Consider the following 23314-nt stretch of genomic DNA (forward strand, 5'->3'; position numbering starts at 1 on the left):
GACTTCGAACTAAATATTGAGATGAAAACGAATGTAGTAACTTTATTGGAAGAAATTTTGAGAGATCCTGACCTTTTACCCCAAGAGAGAAAAGCAACAGCCAACATCCTAAGGTAAAACATTGTTTTACTCGCAGTAAAATGTACTATTTGAAATCCTGCGATACATGCATGTCAGGTGTAGAATGTATCATACTTACATGCATGTGTGAATAGCTATATACATGTTTTCTTTCTCATGATTGAGCCTGCGTTCTATCCTCTTAGGCTCTGTGTTCATAAGATCTTTTACTTCCTTATACATATGCCTCATAAAAATAGGTAAACAAGAGCAACATAAGGTGCATAGAGTTTGGCCCACTCTCTCAGATAGGTACCTCTTTTATAAATAATGCGCAAGTCTCATCGAAAATGTGTGGCAGCCATTTTTCGTTTAACTCGTGCATGTTAGTACATATCATGACATTTCTGATGGACTACGTAAAACCCAATTTTAATTTGTCATTGCCTGAGTTATAAACCATTCACGAGTTTGAAGTGTGCTCTTGTTTGACATTTCCATGTTTGCTGTCTGCCAATGAATGACATTGCCTGTTCTTAAGTGTGACACTTTGAGAGACACATTTGCCCTCAGGACCATGAGTCATCTTCAACACCATGACTCCCATACAAGCACGGCTTCCTTGTACTGGGAAACATCCTTTACAACGGAACCGCTACAACGCGGTACCGTTACGACGCAGTTTTAACAACGAAAGTCGTTACAACGACTTTCGCTGGAGGGCGCTCTAGGATAGGGGATAGTTTGATTTACTATCCAACTCCTTCCCTACTATCCACGGGGACTTGTGTTGGAATAGTAAATTAAACTATTCACTATCAGCGCCCCCCCAACGCAAGTCGTTGTAACTACTGGCGTTGTTAAAACTGCGTCGTAAAGGGTACGTGTTGTACCGTCATACATCCCCTTGTACCCTGCCTTCACTGGATCCACACAGATTGTTTGTTGGCAGCACCTACCCCCTTCAGGTTCTAAGTAAGCAGATCTTCCCATTCCCTTCAAGCGCCTTCAAGCATTACATACTAGATCAATACATGAGTAACAACCGCATCTTCTGCAGGCACCTGCAGGCTTTGGTGCCACATGGTACTCATTTGTGAACAAAGTACGATGACACTGGATTTTCACTGTAGATTGAATCTAAACCAACATTTACATTTCTGTTTTATGACAGGTGAAATTCTGTTTTAGACTGAGCAGTCAGTTCATAGTGTTCTCCCGATCAAAGATGCAGTGAAAGAGCAGCAGATTGGTAGAGCACCATGAACTCACTGCTCTGGGAGTAGTTGGCCTCTATTACGGGCTGAACAAATCCTCCATCCAATCCAGCCTAGGAGCGTCCCACTTCTGGCCCATCGAGGCCGCGTTAAGGACATGACGCTTTCTTGACTGTGCTAATCTGCCACTAGTCGAAAGTAACTCAAGCACACCAGTGACCATTCTACGTCACTCATACCCCCGGTTGCTGTACTTTCCAGTGGTCAATTAACTAATGAATGAAACCACTTCAAATACACATCCATCCGCAGGTTCATCATAGTCCTGATGAAACCCTAGTATCTGGATAAAGGTTCAAAACGCAGTTGACTAATATGAAAGACAGACTTGACCTTTGATCAAATGACCCATTGAGAATTCTCCTCTGTGTCTTTCATTGTATAAAACAGATTTGACTGTCTTACTGATAAAATAACCAATGTACCATCTATGCTTTTACAATTGACCACCATTTTCTGTCTGGTTTTGTTTTTGCTTACACTTGGCGTTCTTCTCTTCTTTCCTTCTATTTGTCATTAAAAAATGATCATTCACATATTTGCTAATGCTAAGAGTTTATTGCTTTGCAAATTAAATAACATTTGAATCGGCTGAATCTGATTCAACTACAAGATACTGGCTGGTTTCTTTCTTTTGAATCAAATGCCTGCATAGATTAAGTCTAAAACTAAATTTTGCCTATCATAAAATAGAAATGTAAATATTGGTTTAGATGAAATCTACACAGAAAATTCTGTGTCATATTATTTTGCTTACTTCCATGTGAATGCTTGTTACAAGTTCTACTTAATACCCATGTTTGCGTGGACATTAGGGTTGCTATTGTTTTTGTTGAATTATTATTAGATGGATTAGGGAGTCTCATACACATATGAAACTGTAGCATGTAACGTTTTGCAGGCAACCACTGGGTAGTTGGGGCAGGAGGCACATGCTTTGAGTGTCAAATTACTGGCTGCAAGGGCTTACAGAGACTCAGCTTCCTCATTTTTACTGACTCAGTTACACCTACTCTGTGATAGAGATGATACGTTTCGCTTTAATACGGATATTGTCACAGGGGTTTCTTCATACTCACCAACTTTCTTCGTACTCACCTACCCTGACCCTGACAGTGGATCATTGTGCAGCTCCGTTTATCTTATTCATTATTGGCCCAGCTGGGACTCAGCTCATGCTGATGCGTGGGTGAATTGGACTCCTTCGTGATCACTAACATTTCCCTAAGAGGGTTGTCCTGTACCCAGATCTATGTTTTGTCCCCAAGATCATCTCCCAGTTTCATGACTTCCAAAAGATAGTCTCACCAGTCCCTATCCCAGTCCTTCCTTATAGATCGAACGGGATCTCCATTCTACTGATGTTCACAGTGCTCTCCTCTGTTACTTAGATATGATTTCAGGTCCACAGACTCTCTTCTTGGTACTTACAGGTCAGCTAGCAGTGGAAAGAGATTAATAACTGCTACTTTAATTAGATGTGTAGGTGGACCATTACTCAGGAGTATCCTTTCTTGGGTATGGTTGCCCGACCTGGGTTACTCAAATTGTAGCACAGTCGTCTCTCGGACTATTGTGAGTGGAGTGCCCTTGAACAAGATTTGTAAGCTTGCCTTCCGGGTCTCACCCGATACGTTTGTTGAACATACGTAATGGATGAATATACAGGGATGCCATTCTGCCTATTTTGCTGCCAGAAGGCTTCAAGGTGCACATATGTGAAATGTTCAACTCATGAAACTTGATTTGCACTATGTGCTGTAACGTTTGGGTGCCGGGAATCAGCTTTGTGACTTAGTGAATCCTCACATACATAATAACTGGGATGAGGAAGACAGGCAAAAGAGTAATGCCCCAATTTCTGACCAGGAATCTTCATAACTCCATGTCCTAGCCTCAGGAGGGGCCAGTGCAGGTTAGAGCAGTGGGGCGGTGGGGTCAGGTTGGGGGGGGGGGATTCGACAGACGGCTTCGAGGGAAAATTAAATAAATAATTATTTTTCCCTTGTTGTTTGTTAAAATCCCCCCCACCGGGCCCACCACTCTTACCTACACCGGCTGCTGCTGCCTAGCCTTCCTTGATACAATCCTCCTTCACATCCTTCCTCACTGCTAAAGTCCTATTCTTGTCTATCTTCCCAAGACTTAGACTGGGTGGTCAGCGTGGTTGGTACATTGCGTAGCATATTGATGTTAGGTGCACGTGAACCCTTGTGGTTCTGGGCAGACTCTGCACAGCAAGTACATAATATGTGGGGAGGTGTTAGGAAGTGGTTAATGGGAAGTATGATGTAATGTGCTGTGTATCCTGAAAAATAAAGTTGTGTCTGACTGTAACACCCGCGTGGCTTAATTCCTCTTCCTGCTCCTGGGCTGGGGAGGATGCTACATTTGGCAATGAGTAGGGGATACGTGCCCGAGAAGACAAAACTGCTCTCCCCGAGAATTTGCAACAATACGGAAAACTGTTCATGCATGGCACGTGTGCGCAGAATCAATGTGGAGTCAAAGCCCTGATTTAGCCCATACACAGCCGCAGAAGATTTCGAAGGCCCTATAGAGGAGCATATTCAAAACGCCTGCCATACCCGCCAATGAGTTGGTCGACAGAGACGCTACTCCGCACCCCAAATACAGAGTAACTAATCAAACGATAATAAAAGTAGGAGAAACAGAGAACTTACCGTTGCGGGTTATTTAAGCACACTGTAACACATGCTTCAAAGGCAAGTTCTACTTGCAGGAGTTGTCAGAGCCAGCCTGCATTGTGATCGCCTGAACGGCATGTAGCAACACAATGGCGGCAGAAGGGAGCGCAAAATACAATGCAGCTGTGATCCTGAAGCCACCATTGCCTTTCAACACTTCTAAGAAACAGAACATTGGTGCCTGGGGGCTGTGATTGACACCTAGCGATAAACATTAAAGATACTTTTTCTCGCTTGGTAGCCAATTTTAAATCACTTTAATACCTTTTTGGCACTGCAAATACTTCACCCCATATAATTTTACACATGCGTCAGAGATCTTAGGAGATTAAACCTACTGTTCCTCTTGTAAAACATCCGTGAGGTCCCCCCTCACAGTGAGAGGGTTGTAGCCCTTGGTTGCACTAGGAATTGCAACTAAGAGGAGATCCCAGATGATGAAGCATGCCACCTTGGTGGGTGATGGGCTTTCGTCCCTCTTACATAGGACTTTTTTCCTAGTTTTTTCACACTGGATTTATGTCAGCACTTGATGTGCTTCTGTGTTGCTCCTTTTAGGAACACTAGAGACCCGCAGACTTTATATGTTACATTATTGATTTTGGGATTGTGTCCACGCTGGTCTTTAAACTTTTTCCTGCGACCCTCTACGGTGTGTTTTAGCGCAAAACACAATGCAGCTTTGATCCTGAAGCCACCATTGCCTTTCAACACTAAGAAACAGAGCATTGGTGCCTGGGGGGCTGTGTGGATTGAAACATTTGGTGACTTTATACATGCACTGGAGAAGAGAACAAGAAGATCAACAAATATTTAAAAAACCTTGCAGGTGATGGAGTGAAAGAAGCGCTAAAGAAAATCTCACTGACTGATGTAAAATCGTTCCAAAAGGTAAAAGAAGCATTGGAGGCCAAGTTCAATCCAATACGTTAGGTACACTTCTACCTTTTCAACTCATGTTGGTTTGTTTAGATATAAGAGACTGAGTTTTGGAGTATCTTTGCTGAGATATTTCAGGATGTTATTCACTGAGTAATGCAATTTGTTACACATTCTTTCAATTACAGTGATGACATACTGTTTTTTGTGAGAACATAGAAAGAACACAACAAAGCCCTTACGAAAGTGTGCCAGTTACTTGCTCATGCAAGTCTCACTCTGGGAGTGTGAGTTTAACAAAACAGAACTCAAGTTTTTTGGGCACATATTCTCTGATGGGGGAATGACTCCAAACCCAGACCAGGTGCAAGCAAGCACTGTCATCCCTTTGTCCCCTCAATTACCTCACCACAGGATGCTACCATGCTGTAATCCTTTCTAGGCATGGCCAGTTATTGCTCAAGATACATTCGCATATTTGCTACAATAAGGGCCCTATTGAGAGACTTGACAAAGCAAAATGTACTGTTTCAGTGTTCTCTGGAATGTAACCAGATTTTCAAAGACATTAAACATGTGATTGAAATGCAACTGAAATGGCCTACTTCGACCCCCAGGTACATACCAAAATGATGGTTGATGTGTGCCTTGTAAGGCTAGGGGAAATCCTTGCTCAACATAAATACCATCCAACTGCTCAGAGACACATTGTGGCATTTGAAGTCTGACTTTACAGAACATGCCTAATCTCAGCTGGACAAGGAGAGTCTGGCTGTGCTGAGAGCCAGCAAACATTTCCATGTATTCCTATAAGGGAAACAATTCACTGTCATCTCGGATCACCAGGCGCTGCTTACAATTTTTGGAAGCCTGAAGGCTAAGATACACCTCACATAGAGAGGAGGGTGTTATGACTGCAAGAGTATGACTATGAGATCGCGTACAAACTAGGAAAGGATCACAACCCAGCAGATTACTTTTCACAAGTGCCGCTACCTCGTCATAAATATGACCTCAAGGACAGCTGAATCTTATCTCAACTTTTTTGTGCAATCCAGCACACCAGCAGCTCTGTTATTGGAACAAAGCATTGCTGCAAGCAAAGCAGATAATGACATGACCATACTCAAAGAGCTTATTACCACGCATTAATGGAGGAGAAGTACCCAGCCCCTTGCTGATGATATTGCCTTCCAAGAATATGTAATACGGCCAGCTGGCCCATGAAGGACACTTTGTATTGTAGCCACCAAAGGAGCCTTAAGAGATCGAGTGTGGTTCCCTCAACTAGATGAGTGGGTCAAGAGTGAGTTGAAGACCCAAGGTGATGCAGCAACCAGTGAACATGTCTGGCGTTCCTGCCCTTGCCTGGGAGATGGATGCTGTTGACTTTTTCGGGCTTTAAGGAAGGAGACACCATCTCATGATAGTCATAGATGAATATTCACGTTGGTGGAGACCTATCTTTGCAAATCCATGACAAAGTCATAGAACGGGTTGATGACATCTTTGCAACGTGGGATATCCCTGAAATCCTCAAATATGATAATGGCTTGCCCTTTAACAGCAAAGAGTTCAAAGAATTTCTTGACCAACTTAATGTCAAACACCAAAAGAGTACACCCTTCTGGCCCCAAGCCAATGGTGTAGTTAAACAATTCATGGGCACCCTCAAGAGGGTCATTCAACGAGTACCAATGCAGGGAATTGATTGGAACCAATTCATGTGCTAGGCCCTCTGGGCCTATCAATCAACTCCTCACTCCAGAACTGGTGAGAGTCCAGCCACCTTGCTATTTGAGAGAGCCATCCAAGCAAACCCACCTCAATGGACACATGATCGATCAGTGAATACTGACAAGGTTCGAGACACTGACATGACTTGGAAAAGGAAAAAGAAACATATGCAGATTAGCGCTGCCATGCCCAGGAGACAGTGTTTGATAAAGGAGATTGGGTACTGGTTAAGCAAAGACGAAGAAGGAAAACGTACACTCCTTTTGCCGCTTATTCTTTACAGGTTGTGGCGTGCAATGGTCGTATGGTGACATCACATCATCCTGGGCAATCCATTGCTCAGGACACATTACATTTTAAACACTGGCCACGACCCTTGTCGAGTCCTGAAACCATGTGTGGGGCAACCCAGCATGCAGCCAGGCCTAGCTAAAGCGCAGTAGGACCCTCGTAGTTCTGGGCGGACTCTGAACAGAAACTACGTAATATGTGGGGAGTGTTAGGGTATGGTTAATGGGAATTATGATGAAATGCACAGTGTGTGAGTATATGCTGAAGAATAAAGTAGTGTTTGACCTCAGTTCCCGCGTGGCATAGTTACTCTGCATGCTCCTGGGCTGGGGAAAATGCTACAATTTGTATTACCAGGGAACTCCAAGAAGGGAACTTTGTTATGATGAAGAACATAGGGCCTAATGCTTAGAATGGGCCTAAAGGCTTAGCTAGGAGGTGGAAAAAAGAAAAAAGCAGTTTACCAATTAGAGTAAAGGATTACCTATCCGTTAGTGGGGACTCTCCTTTCAAATGTAAAGACCATGATGATGGGAACTCAAAGTAATGAAGATTGCCAGTAAGTAATTAGTACAGCAATGGTCCCATTACGTTACTTTGTAAGAACACTGAAAACATCTCCAAACAGTTAAGCCTGGAGTTTCTACAAAAAGTTCACAGCCTGCTTCTCACACTGTAGCAAAATAGGCTACAGTGTCTATCAAATTACCATTGTTATGCTTTGTTCATTAAATAGGGTAGCACATTCTACATTCTGTATCTTTATAACCTACGAGTTCTTAAAGGTAAGTTCCCGTGTACTCAAAGCAAGGATATGGATCCGGTCACATATAAAAAATTGCTCAATTGGGCTTTTAAGTTTGTATCGGTCAGCGCTTCAGACCTTTATTACTTCTTGGTGTTAGTCTTTAGTGAATAATTAATGCGCTAAATCATGTACTTCCATGTGAACAACAATGCCTATACCAGAAATGTCCTGGTGCTTTATGCTTTCTTTGTTGTACTGATACTTTAAAAGGTTATTCTTAATCCACCATCTTGTGTTTCACACTTTGAAGATGGCGTTGGTTTACTGAGCGAATGTATTTTTTTATTACTAACATCATGATTAGAATTCCACTGCTGACCAGTAATAGGTGAGCCAATCCAGATAAAAAGAATACATTTGAATTACTTTAGTTTTGTGTGTCTGATCTTAGTGTACATTTAATTGCATTTAATATTCCCTTACCATCTGCTTTTATATGTCAAATCAGTCCTATTGTTTTTGATGCATGTAAAATATTTTCAAGGTTGCTAGAATTGCTGGAGGGCATGCTGTTTGTAGAAGCTGTATATTGTATTTTGCACGATGTGTTGTCTATAAAGAATACTATTTATCTGCAAACGTTAGTGTTATATCTTGCTTTAATAATAGTGCTACTATATTAGCTAATTTGTCAAGGCTTGCATATGAAAACTTGTTATTATCCATTCGGTGGAGCATCATAGTTGCTTCCTATGATGGTGGGAACAATTTATATCGAAAACGCAGGCCCCTGCAGCCCCAGCTGCGCAGGTGGGCCACCAACCCTATGGGGGGAGGGGGTGGGGGTTAAGGCACATTCAAGCAAGGCCAATGACTATCTGTGAGAGATGGGTGACTCGGGCCCCTTATCACATTGTCCAAGTGGGTCCCATCATTTTTCATTATGCCACTGTCCAAAACATTCGAGACTTTTACTCATAGTAAGCACACAACTGTATGTTTTTCTCTAAGAACAGCACAAGTTGGCAAATCAAACCAAATAGAAACCATTCTTCATCAATGTAAATTCGTCAGCAATTGTTTGATTTTAGAGACACTATCAGTGTGCATGGGTCATTCAATGTAGTTGTGCTGCATTCACTGTGCAACACAAAATACTTATAAACAGGGCCATTGAAATTTTGTGACTTGGTGACCATGATGTTTTCCCCCTAATTATGGATTTGCCAGATCTTAACAAAAACAAAATTACAAACTCAAACAGATAAAAATGTGCTAAAAAAACAGCCTCACGTTTTGCTGTGTAGTCAAAAATCCATTGCAAAAGTTGACCAGTGCTCGTTTTGTTGCTTATTCTGTATTTGGGTGTTAAACTGGTACTAATGAGGTGAAACATGTGCCCAAACAGTATAAACCTGTGTAAAAATAAGGAAATAATACAATTACAACATGTGCAGCATTACACCAAATTTTTCTTTTCTTGCTGCATAATTTAGCCAACCCTGCCTTATAATTTTGTCCTCATTGCCAGTGGCCCTTCTTATAAGGGAAGTGTCTAATTGGTAAACACAAAGTGTTCTTCATGAAAATAAATTGCCCTTTTCCAGAAGACAGTGTAATGAGTACAGGATTCTCCAAGAAAAAGATACAAGAGCATTCCCTAATTCATTGTGCGAGTCTCCTTTCTTAAACACATAACCCTCAAAAATATAAAACATTTATCGGTATCTCCAAAAAGCCATGAATTAAACTTATAGTACTTGGTTTTTCATATGAAGTGAAAAACGATTTTATACTGAAACTAAGCTATCCTTTGAGTCCCAGTTACTCAATAGTATTTTGATAATCATTCATAAAATAGATATCAAATATTATGGAGTCATTAATATGGTTCTATGAAACTATGTAAGATTTCACCTTCTGTAAGGAAAATTGTGATGCAAAATAAGCTTTGTACTGCTCTTGTTCTTGTTTATAGATGTCTAATGTATCTTTCACAGTGCAGATGACATCAGTTTGAAAACTGAATACATTCTTTCTTATAGCATTTTAAGGTCTCTACCTACCCATTGTAAGAGCACCTCTAATATTTTAGGCTCCTGTCTCCATAATCATCTTGGCAACTTCCCTTGCAGAATTGCCTGGTTTTTGGATTAATGCTAACGTTATCCATGATATCAAGTCTGGTATTTACCTATTTTTCTGTTGTAGTCTCTCAAGGAATATTCTCAGATGTATTCATTCATTGAATAACTCAATTTGTTCTGTTCTTACAACAAAGGAATACATAGATCATAATTCACAGGGTTTATCAGAACTTTAAGTGGTGACATTGACCTTATCATACTTACCTGTTTGCTAGTGGTCCTACAACGCCTTTAGCCCATCTCCTTTTTTTGTATTTTTTTGTATCTGTTATTGGGAGAGTTCAGCAATCACAAAATCCGCAATCACACCATAAAAAGACCAATTGCATCACTACAAACTTTTAGAAATGCTTTTAGAAAATAATATTGGTAAAATATCAGGGATATTACAATTATTAAAGTTCCATAAATTAAAAGAGAAAGAGAAAACACCCCACAGCTTGCTAAAAAACAATCACTAACTTTACATTGCACGTTTAAAAAAAAAAGAAACCTTCACTTCCTTTCATTGCATAAATAAATAATATGCATCCTAACCAAACGCCTCCCAGAGATTAAAAATTGTACTTAAGATAATCATCTTAACTCATATCTCTTTTAAGATTCCCTGATTCTACATAATTTGGACCATCAATGCTGACATTTTTGAATTTCTGTGGATCGTCACAATGTTATTAATCTAAGCTATTAGATCAATAATATATGATGGCTTTTTTGCAGGAGGCCGACGTTTATATCTGGTGAATACACTAAAACCACTGTCTGGGTATCTATTGGGTGATCTAATTCTAATGTATGAGAACAATACTTACCAATCTCAGCCCAAAATTGTCTTAATTTTGAGCATCTCCATATAATATGATTTCAACTACCACCCCTTTGAGGGTTAATTTTGTGCAAACCTGTTGGGGTTCTATGAAGTAACCACTTGGCATAAAATTGCTTTCGCCGCAGATGCGCTCCCTTCAATAGGCTCTCCTGCTGGTAAGTCATGCCAAAACCAGTCCTGGGCCCTTGGAGGTGAATTTAGTGATGCAACCAAGAAATCAACGCCTTAATTCCAAAGCATCAGTTTGGAACAGGAGTATCCCTGTTATATCGCCACTGCCTGCACCAAAGCCGTGGACAGTGCTCGGCGAGTGCAGAAAGCAATGTCCTTGACTTTCAAAGCAGCCCCATCTTAGCCACAGGCTTCCAAACAACCACTTCTGCGCGAGTCTCGGACACCGCACTGCTGCCGTCTGTGGTGCACCTTACTGACTCCGAAGCATCCCAGGCCCTGGGTTGCTTTTGACCGATGCATCACCTTCAGCTCAGCAGTTCAACTTCGCAGCCGTTGAATTGTCGCACCGCGCCCTTGACATCAACACATCATCCACGCTGCGTCACCTTCAGGAACCGATGCTTTGCACTAGTAACCGACACAGCCCGTCCCCAGGCATTAAAGCTTCAATTAACTTGCACCGACTTCAGGAACCAACGTATCACCTGCATCTGCAATGCCTCACCTCCTCTGCGTGACACATTATCTATGATTTACGACGTATTCAAGGTACTGTAAGGAGGTCTGAAGATTCCAGAGTCCGTCCCAAGTTCCATCACGGTCAGACTGAGCTTTTAAATTTGTCTCGGGCAGGCATGACCAGACAGCCCCAGTTGGAGCAATAGACTTCTAAGCACTGCATTTGGATTTAATCTTGCCAAATTCGTATCTTGACTTGTGTATGTTGGATTTTTGTCGTTTTGGTATTGTTTTATTCAGATAAATATTGGCAATTTTTCTAAACTGGTATGGAATACTTTTGTGGTGTTACTCTTTGTGCACAAATACTTTACACATTTTCTCTTTAGTTTAGTCTGACTGCTCTGTGCCAAGCTACCAGAGGGTGAGAACAGATAAACCTTTAGTGTGTACTACACTTACCCTGACTAGAGTATAGGTCGCTACTTGGACAGGGTGCATACCACTGCCAACTAGAGACCCAATTTCTAACAAGTCACATGTAAGAAAAAGAGTATATGTTCCCTGAAATTGCAACTCCTCAGTTCCCTACTTCCCCTGTAAAGTTATTGCTTTATTCAATAGTGTAAACTACTGTTTGACATAGTGACTCGAAAATGCAGGACAATGCATCATTTTGTGTCCAGGCGAAACCACACGAGTCAGGCTTGTGTAAGTTTGGTTGTAGAAAAAATGACAATGGTTTCACTCTCTACTCATAAAGTGGGAGATAAATGTGCCCAAAATTCACAAATCCCATTAATGCTCGCATCATTTGAAGAGTATTTTGGGCTCCAGTGTTCAACAATTCACAAGGACTTTCCTTTCAACTGATAATTGCCAACCCAGAAATATTAAATTCAAATGGCATATCCTGGATTTTCTGAAATTCAGTTTTATAACCTCCATCTTCAGGCATTGTTGCCATTCTATTTACATGTTGAAGAAGTTTGTTTAATTCTTCCACTGTAATGTACACGATCTATATAGGAGAGCACTCTCAAGTCCACCTGAAAATTTCAATGATACAGGCTGAAAAAACATGACCTATTTTTATATGAGATATGAGGTAATCTCACAAATCCGTACTGCAACATCCGAATGTCAATGATGCTAGATGGCATGATTCAGGAACTATACTTTGTGTGAAAAACCTATTTGCCATACCAGTGGTGGTTTTGTATGTATGCCTGTTATTGACATAAGTAATCCAGTTCTATGTGCGTTTTGTACAGCATATGTTTTAAAATGCTGGTTCAAGTTACACTAGTTTTGCACTAAAACACTGTATTTGTCTTGTTTCAAAACCAGGAATATAGGAGTGTTCCTGGAATCTGTTAAGTGAGTCCAGAAAACCAAAAAGATTGTCTACTCATTATCCCCTTCAATTTGAATCAGTTTTGTGTAAATTAAGTTCAGCTTATTCAAAATGCAAATTGAGTGTCTCTACCTGAATGTAATCATTGATTTTCTCTATGGTCAGCAGTGTTTTTGGCTACAAGAGAGCTATTGTGATTTCCTCCACACTGTTTATGACCGCCACCGCCCCTCTCCACTCTTCAGCAGGACCCTCTTTTTTCTGAGGCATCCTGCCTTGTTGTCACAGCTATTTTCTTATTTTGGAAGCACAGTTTTAGTTCTAGATTTGATTGCCTTCTGTCCATAGCGAGGGGAGCATTGAGCACTTTTCAGTGCTTCTTACTACCAGGTTTTTCAGGACAGTGATAAGCATTGAAAAACGGCTATATGTCTGCCCATCTAAATTATGTGGTCAGACATATAGCCAAACCTCCGACCTTACTCCTTCGGGCCGTCAAAAGAGTTCGATCACAGTGGAGCTGGTGTAGTCTCTGCCGTCATCAAACTATGGGCCACCTGTATTTACGTCAGGTGGGCTCACCATAGTCTCGGAGGAGAGGGGACTCCGTTGCCATTGCAGAGGAGTTCCCTCTCCACCAAGAATAAATCTGGATTAAAATCCCAAAGCTTGATTTTCTTTAGGAAAATAAAAAAAACAATGCGTTTAAGTGTCCATTACCACCAAGTTTTTCCTGGTGATGATGGGCATCAAAAAACAGTTATATGTCCACCCATCTAAATTAGGTGGGCGAACATATAACCAAATCTCTGACGGCCATTACCCAAGGCAGAGACGGAGTAGTCTCCGCCGTCATTAAACTATTGTCTGCCCAGATCAAAATCAAGTGGGGATCTCAATATTGCCGGGGAGGAAACTCCATCACCGTTGCAATGGAGTTCCCTCTCCACCAACATTTCATTTGGGCACTATGTCTTGCAAGTTGCATAATATTTAAATCTAAAATGTAAGCTGCACGTAACAAGTGAGAGGATGAAGGTAGACTGTAGGTTATACGTTAGTGACTATTTTTGAGAATCACAACTAGCTTATTGGTGTGTTTAATATTTCATTACCAATGACTGCTTTTGATTAAAAAAGCAATCCAGTTAGTTGTTGATAACTCCTGATCTCTACATCAGATTAAGTATTTAGTGTGATTTTATTAATTGAAGTGTATTTCGTTAACTGAATTGGTTTGGGTTTCAGAACATGGTAAGCCCTCTGGACTAGCTTTTTCCCACCTCTTACAGAATGGGCAAACATTTCCCAGATGTTCTCCTTCTCCTCCTCTCTTTCTAACAGCCCTCACCCTCTTTCTTCATGCCCTAACTCTTCAGTCAAACATGGCATTAATGGCATGAAAGATGTTAGTTTCACAGGTGCTTCTATGCCTTTTATCAGAGTCCTTGCCTATCATCAGACACTTCTGGATACCAACAATCCAATTAAGTTGAAAAGTATTTGACGCCAGCTAGATATGGGCCAACATATATTTTTTAATTCTGTTTTATAAACATACTAGCAGCCTGTCCCGACGTTGTCCGGGTATGAAATAGAATGTGTGTAATGTATGTATTTGGAAAGGGCAATTTATTTTAAAATCTTGCGGTAGACAACATTTTTTGTTTCATTAGAATAGGGATGGAGAAGGCCCAGCTGCAGCCCTGGTTGATGTTAGCAGGCGCGTGTAATTGGTGTAGTGATCCGCCGCCTGAGCCCGGCTACAGCCCTGGTTGATGTTAGCAGGCGCGTGCAATGTCGTTGAATGAGAGAGTTATCAGACGCGGGTAAATCCGTTTAATGAGAGAGTTGAGTGACAGCGAGTAGGAGAGGCTGCAGTGATGGTCCCTGCTGACACGCTCATTTGCGTGTTCCCCCGCTTGAGGCCCAGATGCAGGCCTGTTTGATGTTAGCCGGCGCGTGTTCCCCCGCTTGAGGCCCAGCTGCAGCCCTGGTTGATGTTATCAGGCGCGTGTAATTAGTGTACTGATTTGCCACCTGAGCCCGGCTATAGCCCTGGTTGATGGTAGCAGGCGCGTGTAATTTCGTTGAATGAGAGAGTTCAGTAACAGCGCGCAGAAGAGGCTGCAGTAACGTTACTTTACCAGGCCTCCAGGTGAATGCGTTTGTCACGCCCCCAGCACACGGCCACAGCAGACGATCTTCTGATTATTGTACGACCCACATGGCATGAAGGGCGGAACGTAGCACACGCCCCCAGCATGCCCCTTGATGCGGTGCAATTGCGTTCACCTGGCATGAATGCCGGACACACGCCCTCAGCGTTTCTCACACCCCCAGCGTGTCACGCCCCCAGCATGCCCCTTGATGCTGCGCAGAAACATAATTGGCGCTTGTATGTATGACTCACATAGCATGAAGGGCGGACACACTCCCCCAGCGTTTGTCACGCCCCCAGCGTTTGTAACGCCCCCAGCACACGCCCACAGCCCACGATGTGATGGCCGTACCACACGCCCCCCGCGTTAGTCACGCCCCTAGACCACGCTCACAGCACAATGCAGAAATGCCCACAAGTGACTACTTTGCTGGCACGGTTCTTTTATCTTTTAGATGTATAGAGGAGTTGGCCTAACGGCTAAGGCGCTCGACCTCGGACCTGGGGATCTGGGTTTGAGTCTTGGTGATGACGCCAAACATCCTGTGATTCTGGGCAAATCACTTAATCTCCCCGTGCGTAACAAAAATGAATGTGTGTCCTTATGTAATGTAACTGGTGCTATGTAAAGCGCTCTGATACCTGATTCAGTTCGGGTCAAGTTCGCGCTATATAATATTCTGCAAAAAAAAAAATATATATATATGGTGGCCGTCTGCATAGCCTATGTCCTTCTGCTGCAACTGCCCCTTCCAACGCTGTATTGGGTGTTGTGATTGGTGCTGTGGTTACTGAGATTACCCGCCTCAAAGGTTTGGGCTCTCTCTTTATAATATTAGTATGGATGAAAAAAGACAAAAAGAAAACAAACAAATTACTGACATAATCTATACCTGTAGGGTACATGACGAAGATCAATACAAAATGGTCAGGCGATTTAGTCGATGTCTCTTAAGTAATTTTGCCCGGCGTTAAATGCCTCTAATACCTTATGAAGATTATCAAATAAAGAGGCAGGCGCTGGAGACAGGAAGACAGGAAACACGTTTTATTCCGACGGAGCAGAACACATCAGATCGGACAACAAGGTATCGTCTCGAGGTGCTCTCTGACAGCCTCTCTGAGACCTGGTCTTTTATACACTGGTTTATGACATGTGACCGTTCTTTATTACAATAAAGACATTGTGAAGTAGTGAAAGATGACATCCCCGGTACCCCCCCCCCCAGTTCCGGCTCATTCCAACACGTGGCTACAGTAGAGGTCCTCACCCCCCATACAACAGGAGGGGGCTATCACGCAGCTGAGTGTTTCGCCGATTCCTTTGGAATGTGTGCGCCTGATCGAATCTCAAGGGGTGGGGAGGTCATGATCAATAGTAGCTCCTTTGAAAAGGGTCGAGTGCATACAGTAGTGGGCAATAAACTGTATCCTCAGGCCAAGGGATGACCAGCGGTTCGTACAGACAATCGGGCTCAGAGGAAGGGGTCATCAAGGGAGAGGTATTCATGGAAGGAAAGGATCAGTGTGATCAGTGTGGATAATCGGAAGGAGGTGTTGGTCAGGCGCGGGGTGTGATTCCTAGAGACAGAGTCATGTGGAAGAGGAGGGTTCCTGACTTACGCATGTGGATGCGGGGTCAGCCAGAGTGCATGGGGGAGGCTTGCAGGGTCAGGGAAGTGCGCTGATGATCGATCGTGAACAGGGAGATCATGGTACCTAAAATGGCTGTCGTGTATGTTCATACGTGAGTCTGAGGAATGGACAAGATGGCGCAGATGATGTTCAGTTCACGAACTAAAATTCCACAGTCCTCCCTTTTAACATGTCTCGCCAGTTTGTCAATTCGGATCTATCCCCATAAGACCACGTATTTCTACCTCATAGAGGGGACTCATGTGTTCAGTTCTGAAGTCCAAAGTCTTAGGGCACATACAGTTAGAAATGAGTGAACACAAAGGTGGCAGACATTGAATACCTAAGCAGGACCCACACAGTACCACGACTGGTATCAGTATACATGTAAACAATCTCCATCCCCAGTCCTTCAAAGTGTCCCAAAACCAGCTTCCAAGCGACCATCCTTCTTGCTCTTGGTGAACCTCTGAGGATAGTCTGTGGAGGTGTTCAATTGCTTTGTAGACTGAAGGCGAGTTATCTGGCACGTAGGTGCAACAGCTGGAGCCGATGATGCGGCATGCTCCTCCACGGTCGGCCAGAATCACATCTAGAACAAGGCGGTTTTGGAGAGCCACCAGGCGGACTGCCTGAAGCTCAGCCGTGTTGTTAGCAAGGATGCCAGCCGTGATGTTAATGGTTGTTTCTACTGCCAGAGTTAGGTGTCGGATAGCGCGGCTGTTTGCCATTGGTCCCCACAGAGGAACAAGTCCCTTTGCTGCATCCAGGAACTGTGCTCCGGTGGAGTCGGCTTGTTCAACGTCTCCGGCACGCTTTTGCCGGTGATGGTAGGCTGAGGCCACATACGTGGGAGGAAGAATGAAGGCGATGTAGCACGTACCCCTCCAACCTTTCGGGAGCCAGGTGTAAGCTTTGGTGCCACAAACAAAGTACATATTCGGAGAAGCAACAAAGGAAGGGGGATCAACTGAGACCAATGTTCTGGTGATGCGGCAGGAACTGTGACCCACCAGCTGCGTTCCCTGGCCTTCGAGGCACACGAGTCCTGTGACATTGATGACAGACAGGGCCACGGTCAGGGTGGCAGCCGTTTGCTTCCGCAGGTGGGAGAAGGTGGGTCTGGCTGGATTGTGGAGCACTTGCATTTCGACTCTTTCTTTGGCAGGGATGTTCATAAGGAAGGCGGAACCTGAGGCCACAGGACAAATGGGGGCAGACGTTCTTCCTGTTTTGTTCAGCCAGAACCCATAGTAGAAGTGTGACACTGTCTGACCAGAAGCGGCGTTGTCCTTGTGGCTCTCCTGCAAGAGGATCAACCAGGCGAGGCAGGAGCCATGAACTGAGAAAGGAGAAGGGATGAAAGGTATGAAGTGTTCAGTGGCATGCGGGAGCAACCCGCAGATCCAGCAGTTCGTGGCATTTGTAGCAAGGTTGTGCTGGTGCAGCAGTTGCACGAAGGAATTGTTCCAGAACTCCCTACGCCTCTCTCGGAGCTGAGGCGAAAGGGGGATCAAGTGATGCTCTTTCATGGTGGTTGGCTGTACAGTGGCCAGCAATATCTGATGAGCGGGTGTGCTGTCCTCCAAGATCCAGAAGGAAGTCATGAGGAGGAGGCAAAAGAGGAAAAGGATGAAGTAGGCGATTGTCTTTGATTTGTGCAAATTGTCAGTCTTTGGGTTCCTGTAGTGGGTATTTCCGGTTGTGTCCATCATCTTCTTGTCTGGCGCTTCCATCATCTTCTTGTCTGGCGCTTCCATCATCTTCATCTTCAAGGTGCTCGGTAGTGGGCAGAACCACAGACTTTGTTTAGCTTCTCTCCAGGTGACCCTTGGTTGTTTTAGGTCACCGTTCTGAGATTTTAACTTAGTCCGTGGTCTACTTAGCCGAAGCTCCCCCCTTTCGACGCAGGAAATACCCTTCCCGGGATGGCACAGTGGGATCAGAGAATTTTGCAAGTTCAAGTGCCTCGGTATCAGGATAGCAGTTCAGTGATGGCCGGTCTTTGTTCAGGAGCTCTTCTTGGGTGTCGACGTTTTCTGTCGTGGCCAGGGTCGAGGAGACTTTCTTGCAATGGTGGGCGTGCAGCCAGTGCCTTTTTCCCTCCACTCGAAGAGCCGTCCGAGTGGTGATCAGTACTTGCCAGGGGCCCGTCCACCGGGGTTCCAGATTCTTCGACCGTTGGAAGTTCCGGACTAGAACATAATCTCCCGGTTGGATATCGTGACCGGGGCCCCTGGAAGCATCGGGGATGGCCTGCTGCACCTGTTGATGAATGACAGACAATGTTTTAGTTAATTTGCACAAATAATCTGACAACAGGACGTCGGGGACGTCGTGAATGGAGGTTGGTTTGGGGGCAGTCCAGAGGTTCATTGGTCGCCCAAACACCACCTCGTAGGGGGTCAAGTGGTGCTTAGTGGGAGTGGAGCGCATCGATAGCAATGCCAGTGGGAGGGCATCTGGCCACTTAAGTCCTGTGGTGGCCACTATTTTTGACAGTTTCAGTTTCAGTGTAGCATTGTGTCGCTCAACTAGGCCAGCGGATTGGGGGTGGAAGACCGCATGGAACCTTTGTTTTACTCCCAGCCCCTTCAGGATTAGTTGGATAACTTCAGCTATGAAGTGGGCGCCATTGTCGCTCCATAAAATTCGGCAAAGGCCGTAGCGAGGGAAAAACTCTTTCAGTAGTACTTTGGCAGTAGTCATGGCAGTGTTATCACGGGTTGGATAGGCTTCCACCCATTTGCTGAAGGCGCATACAATGACTAGTACATACTTCAAGCCTTGGCATCTCTCCAGCTGGATGTAATCCATCTGAAGGACTTCAAAGGGGTGGTCGGGGGTCCCAAACCCTCCCCGGGGTACCACAGTTCCTTTCCCGGGGTTGTGTTGTAGGCAGATAAGGCACTGCTGGACCAGGCGTTTGGCCGAGTCGGGGATTTTGTTGTTGTGCCAGACTTTGGAAATGAGTTCAATCATGGGGGCAGAACCTATGTGTGCAGGGGAGTGTGCCATTGTCAGTATGGGGATCAAGTATGAGTCAGGCAGCAACCACTTGTTTGTGTCCTTTGTCCGCCAGCAGCCTTCGTCGTCCTTTAAACCCACCCGTGCCCACTCAGTCTGTTCGTCAGGTGTGCTGGCCGACTGGATGTCCCTAATCGTTTCCCTAGCGTCAGTCCATTTTTCTGCTTGTGACCTGGTCACGTACATGCGTGTCGTCGCCCTATTCTCAGCTGTGGTTCGGGCAGTGATGTCGGCTAGTGCATTTCCTTGTCCAACTAAGTCTGTCACCTTCTTGTGTGCCTGACATTTGATCACTGCTAATCGCTTGGGGAGGAGAACTGCTTCAATCAGGGCGGAGACTAGATCTCCGTGGAGAATGGGTGTGCCGTGGGACGTCAGGAATCCCCTTTCCCTCCACAAGAGCCCAAAATGGTGAACCACCCCGAAGGCATACTGGCTGTCCGTGTAAATGTTCGCCGTGGTTCCTGCTGCTATGATACATGCTCGTGTGAGGGCAATTAGCTCTGCCGCCTGTGCGGATCGTTGTGTGATGCGGGCGGTTTCAACTACTGTTCGGGCTGTCGTCACCGCATAGGCAGCTGAGGTGGTGCCGTCTGGGAGTTTGATACAAGAACCGTCTACCCATAGTTCTCCATCAGGGTCTGTAAAAGCAGTGTCTCTAAGGTCAATTCTACTTCTGGTCTGTTCGTCCGTGAGGGTCACACAGTCGTGTATAGGGGGCACATCGGGGTCATTTTCAGGCAAGGGCAACAGTGTAGCAGGATTCAAAGTCGTGCATCTCTTAAGAGTGATATGGGGTGCAAGTAGAGTCAATTCGTACCCCGTCAGTCGTGCACTAGTCAGGTGTTGAGTCTTGGTCTGGTTCAAAAGGGTGTCAACTGCGTGGGGTACTAACACCGTGAGAGAGTTTGAAAGTACAATTCCCTCACTCTGACGGATAGAGACAGCAGCGGTGGCTACTGCTCGAAGGCAGGCAGGTAAAGCTCTGGCGACTGGGTCAAGAGTGGCAGAGAAGTAGGCACAAGGGCGTTGTTTGGAGCCGATGGGCTGAGTTAGAACAGACAATGCGCATCCCTCCCTTTCGTGAGTGAAGAGAGAGAAGGGCTTGGAGTAATCTGGTGTTCCTAGGATGGGTGCCGAGCAAAGGGCATCCCGCAACTCCTTAAAGGACGCTTGGCATTCGGGGGTCCAAGGGAGTGGGAAAGGAACATCTTTGGCCAACAGGGAGAGTAGGGGTTTTATGATGAGACTGAAATTTGGCAACCATTGTCGGCAAAAAGAGGTAAGGCCCACCAATGAACGGACTTGCTTCTGTGTTTTTGGGATGGGGGTGTCTAGGATGGTCTGGATTCGGTCGGGTGTAAGTTTCCTCCCTTCTTTGGACAGGAGATGGCCTAGGTAGGTCACTTGAGGTTGGCAGAACTGCAGTTTCTTTTTGGAGACTTTGTGGCCATTCTCCGCAAGAAAATGCAAGAGTTGGATGGTGGCTGTGATTGCAAGAGGAGTGGTGTCGGCCGCCAAAAGGATATCATCGGCATATTGGATCAACACCACTCCATCTGGTAGCTGGACGGTGTCCAGCTGTCTTTTGAGGGCCTGGCTGTAGATGCTGGGACTTTCAGTGTACCCCTGGGGAGCTCTACAAAATCGATACGAACGGTTTTGTAAGGTGAAGCCGAAGAGATAACGGCTGTCTGGATGGATGGGGATAGAGAAAAATGCATTCTTGAGATCGATAACGGTGAAGGTGGTGGCAGTGGACGGGATGAGGGTCAGAATGGTGGTGATGTCTGAGACTACGGGGTACTGTGGCACTACCACTTTGTTGACTTCTCGCAGGTCGATGATGAAGCGGTACGCTTTCTCATCTCCCTCACCTTGCTTCTTAACAATGGGTAGGATAGGGCTGTTGCAAATATTACTAACCACTTCCTCTACCACTCCTGCATCTACCAGGGACTGAATAATCGCTACCAATGCCTTCTCGCCTTCGGGCGATACCCGGTACTGTGGGAGTTTCGGGAGTATGGCGTCTGGTCGAACAGTTATGTGCACAGGATCGATCATCATTCGTCCTACATCCGAGTCGTTGCTGGCCCACAGGTACAGGGGTAGGGTGTCGAGCAAGGATTGGTTAGCATCAGTTATAGAGTACATATGTTGTGCGGGGCAGGATCTGGACATGCTCGGGTTGTCGTACAGGATGACTCGGACACCATCTGGGGAACACCTAATAGTAGCTCGGAAATGTTTTAGTAGATCAATACCCATAATGGCGTCAAGGGAGTTGGAGGAGAGCAGAAATGTTGTGTCCGTGGGGTTGTTTCCTAGGTCAAAAGAGATAGGTACAGACAGGGGATTAGTGGAGGGCGTTCCAGCGAAACCTATCGATGTAATGTGTGAGCCAGACAAGGGTGCCCTTGGAATCAGTCGCTTTGATAATACACTACGTGTCGCTCCAGTGTCTACCAAAAATGGAGACTTTGTACCCAGGACCTTAGCGGTGACGTAAGGACCTTGCTGGTCAACACAGAGCTCGACTGGATCCCTCCCTCGCCCTTGGCAGTCCTATGCAAAGTCGTGAGTATTGTCGCAGCTGGACTGTTGGCACTGATTCTGTCGGGGGCGGTCAAATGTGTTCGGTCTGTCAGGTTGGTCACTGTTGGTGTCGTGGGTGTGCCCTCGTCCCTGCCCTCTTGTCCTGGGGCCATTTGCCATATCCCTTGTCTCGTTATTCTTAATCGTTTCTCGGAGGACCGGGCATTGAGACTTCCAGTGGCCAAATCCTTTGCAAAACGCACACTGGTTCTCATCGAGGTCTGTTCGTGGAGCGCCAGGTGTGGGTGTGCGGTCTCTAGGGGGTGGATTTCTAGGGGCATTTGACCGGTAATTTCTCCTATACTGCTCCCTTCCTCGAGTCACTCCCTGTAATTGAGCAATCATCACTCGTTCTTTTAAGTCCTTTTTCTTTCTCTCAGTTGCCCTCTCGTTCTCGTTCTTTTGGTGTTCGTAATACTGAGCCATCTGAAGGATAGCTGCAGGTTTTGAGGCCCCCCAACTACTCTCGCTTGTCTGTAACTTCTGGGAGACCTCTTGTAATAGCCCCTTTACGTAGTTTTGCACGAATAGGTGCTGTCCGGTTGCGGTGGTCATGTCTTGGCCACTGTAATCGGAGAACACTGTCTCAAATCAGGAGAAATACTCTGATACGTCTTCCTGGGGTTTCTGACGGCAAGCCGTGACTATCGACCAGTCTACCTTTCTCTCTGGGATCAATGTCTTTAACTTCTGCACTATTTTGTCCGGGAGTTCCAGTATGTCTTTTACAGGTTTCTTACCGGGCTCTCGCTGCCTATCTAGTTCACCGAGTTGATTCCAGGTATGTCCAAACAGATCTGTGTGGTTGGCCTTCCGGATTTGCTTCCACACGTCAGCCGGCAGACATAACCCAAAAAACAAATCAATGTCCGCTAGAGTCATTATGGTTGAGCCCAAGGCTGTACTTAGTTCGGTATAAAATGCTGTCTGGTTCTTTCTTAAATCGGGCAGGGTTTGCCTAAAGGTTAAAATATCTTGTCGATCCCATTGTTGATAAACCCAGTTGTACACAACCCTCCCTTTTGCATCTGCGTGGTTAATATCGTCGTTTGTTCCCTGACCTCTTGGGGGAACCCAGTAGGGGGCGGCTTCTCTGATAGGCATCATAGTGTTGGCTACTTCTAATGGGGGCTCAGCCGTTTCAGAGACTGTGAGCTTAACCTCTGTTTTCTGTTCAGTGAGGTGGCGGAAGACCTCAAGCGTTTGCATGAAGAGGTCCGTCACGTC

General features: G+C 45.0%; 1 protein-coding gene and 1 long non-coding RNA gene across 3 annotated transcripts in view; one reads left to right on the top strand and one right to left on the bottom strand.

Moving 5' to 3' along the window:
- LOC144818185 (uncharacterized) overlaps positions 1-9049 on the bottom strand; it is a 39255-nt gene extending 30206 nt beyond the window's left edge. The window contains exon 1 of the long non-coding RNA XR_013607062.1: positions 8994-9049. This is a non-coding gene — a long non-coding RNA (uncharacterized LOC144818185). The remainder of the gene's footprint in view (positions 1-8993) is intronic.
- Positions 1-23314, top strand: part of RASGRF2 (Ras protein specific guanine nucleotide releasing factor 2) — a 1720695-nt gene that overhangs the window by 1473337 nt on the left and 224044 nt on the right. For both annotated transcript variants that reach the window (XM_078675315.1, XM_078675317.1), the window contains exon 19: positions 1-113. In XM_078675315.1, the coding sequence (XP_078531441.1) occupies positions 1-113 (113 nt within the window). The remainder of the gene's footprint in view (positions 114-23314) is intronic.

Source organism: Lissotriton helveticus, chromosome 2_1 (assembly GCF_964261635.1).
Source record: "Lissotriton helveticus chromosome 2_1, aLisHel1.1, whole genome shotgun sequence".
NCBI lineage: Eukaryota > Metazoa > Chordata > Amphibia > Caudata > Salamandridae > Lissotriton > Lissotriton helveticus.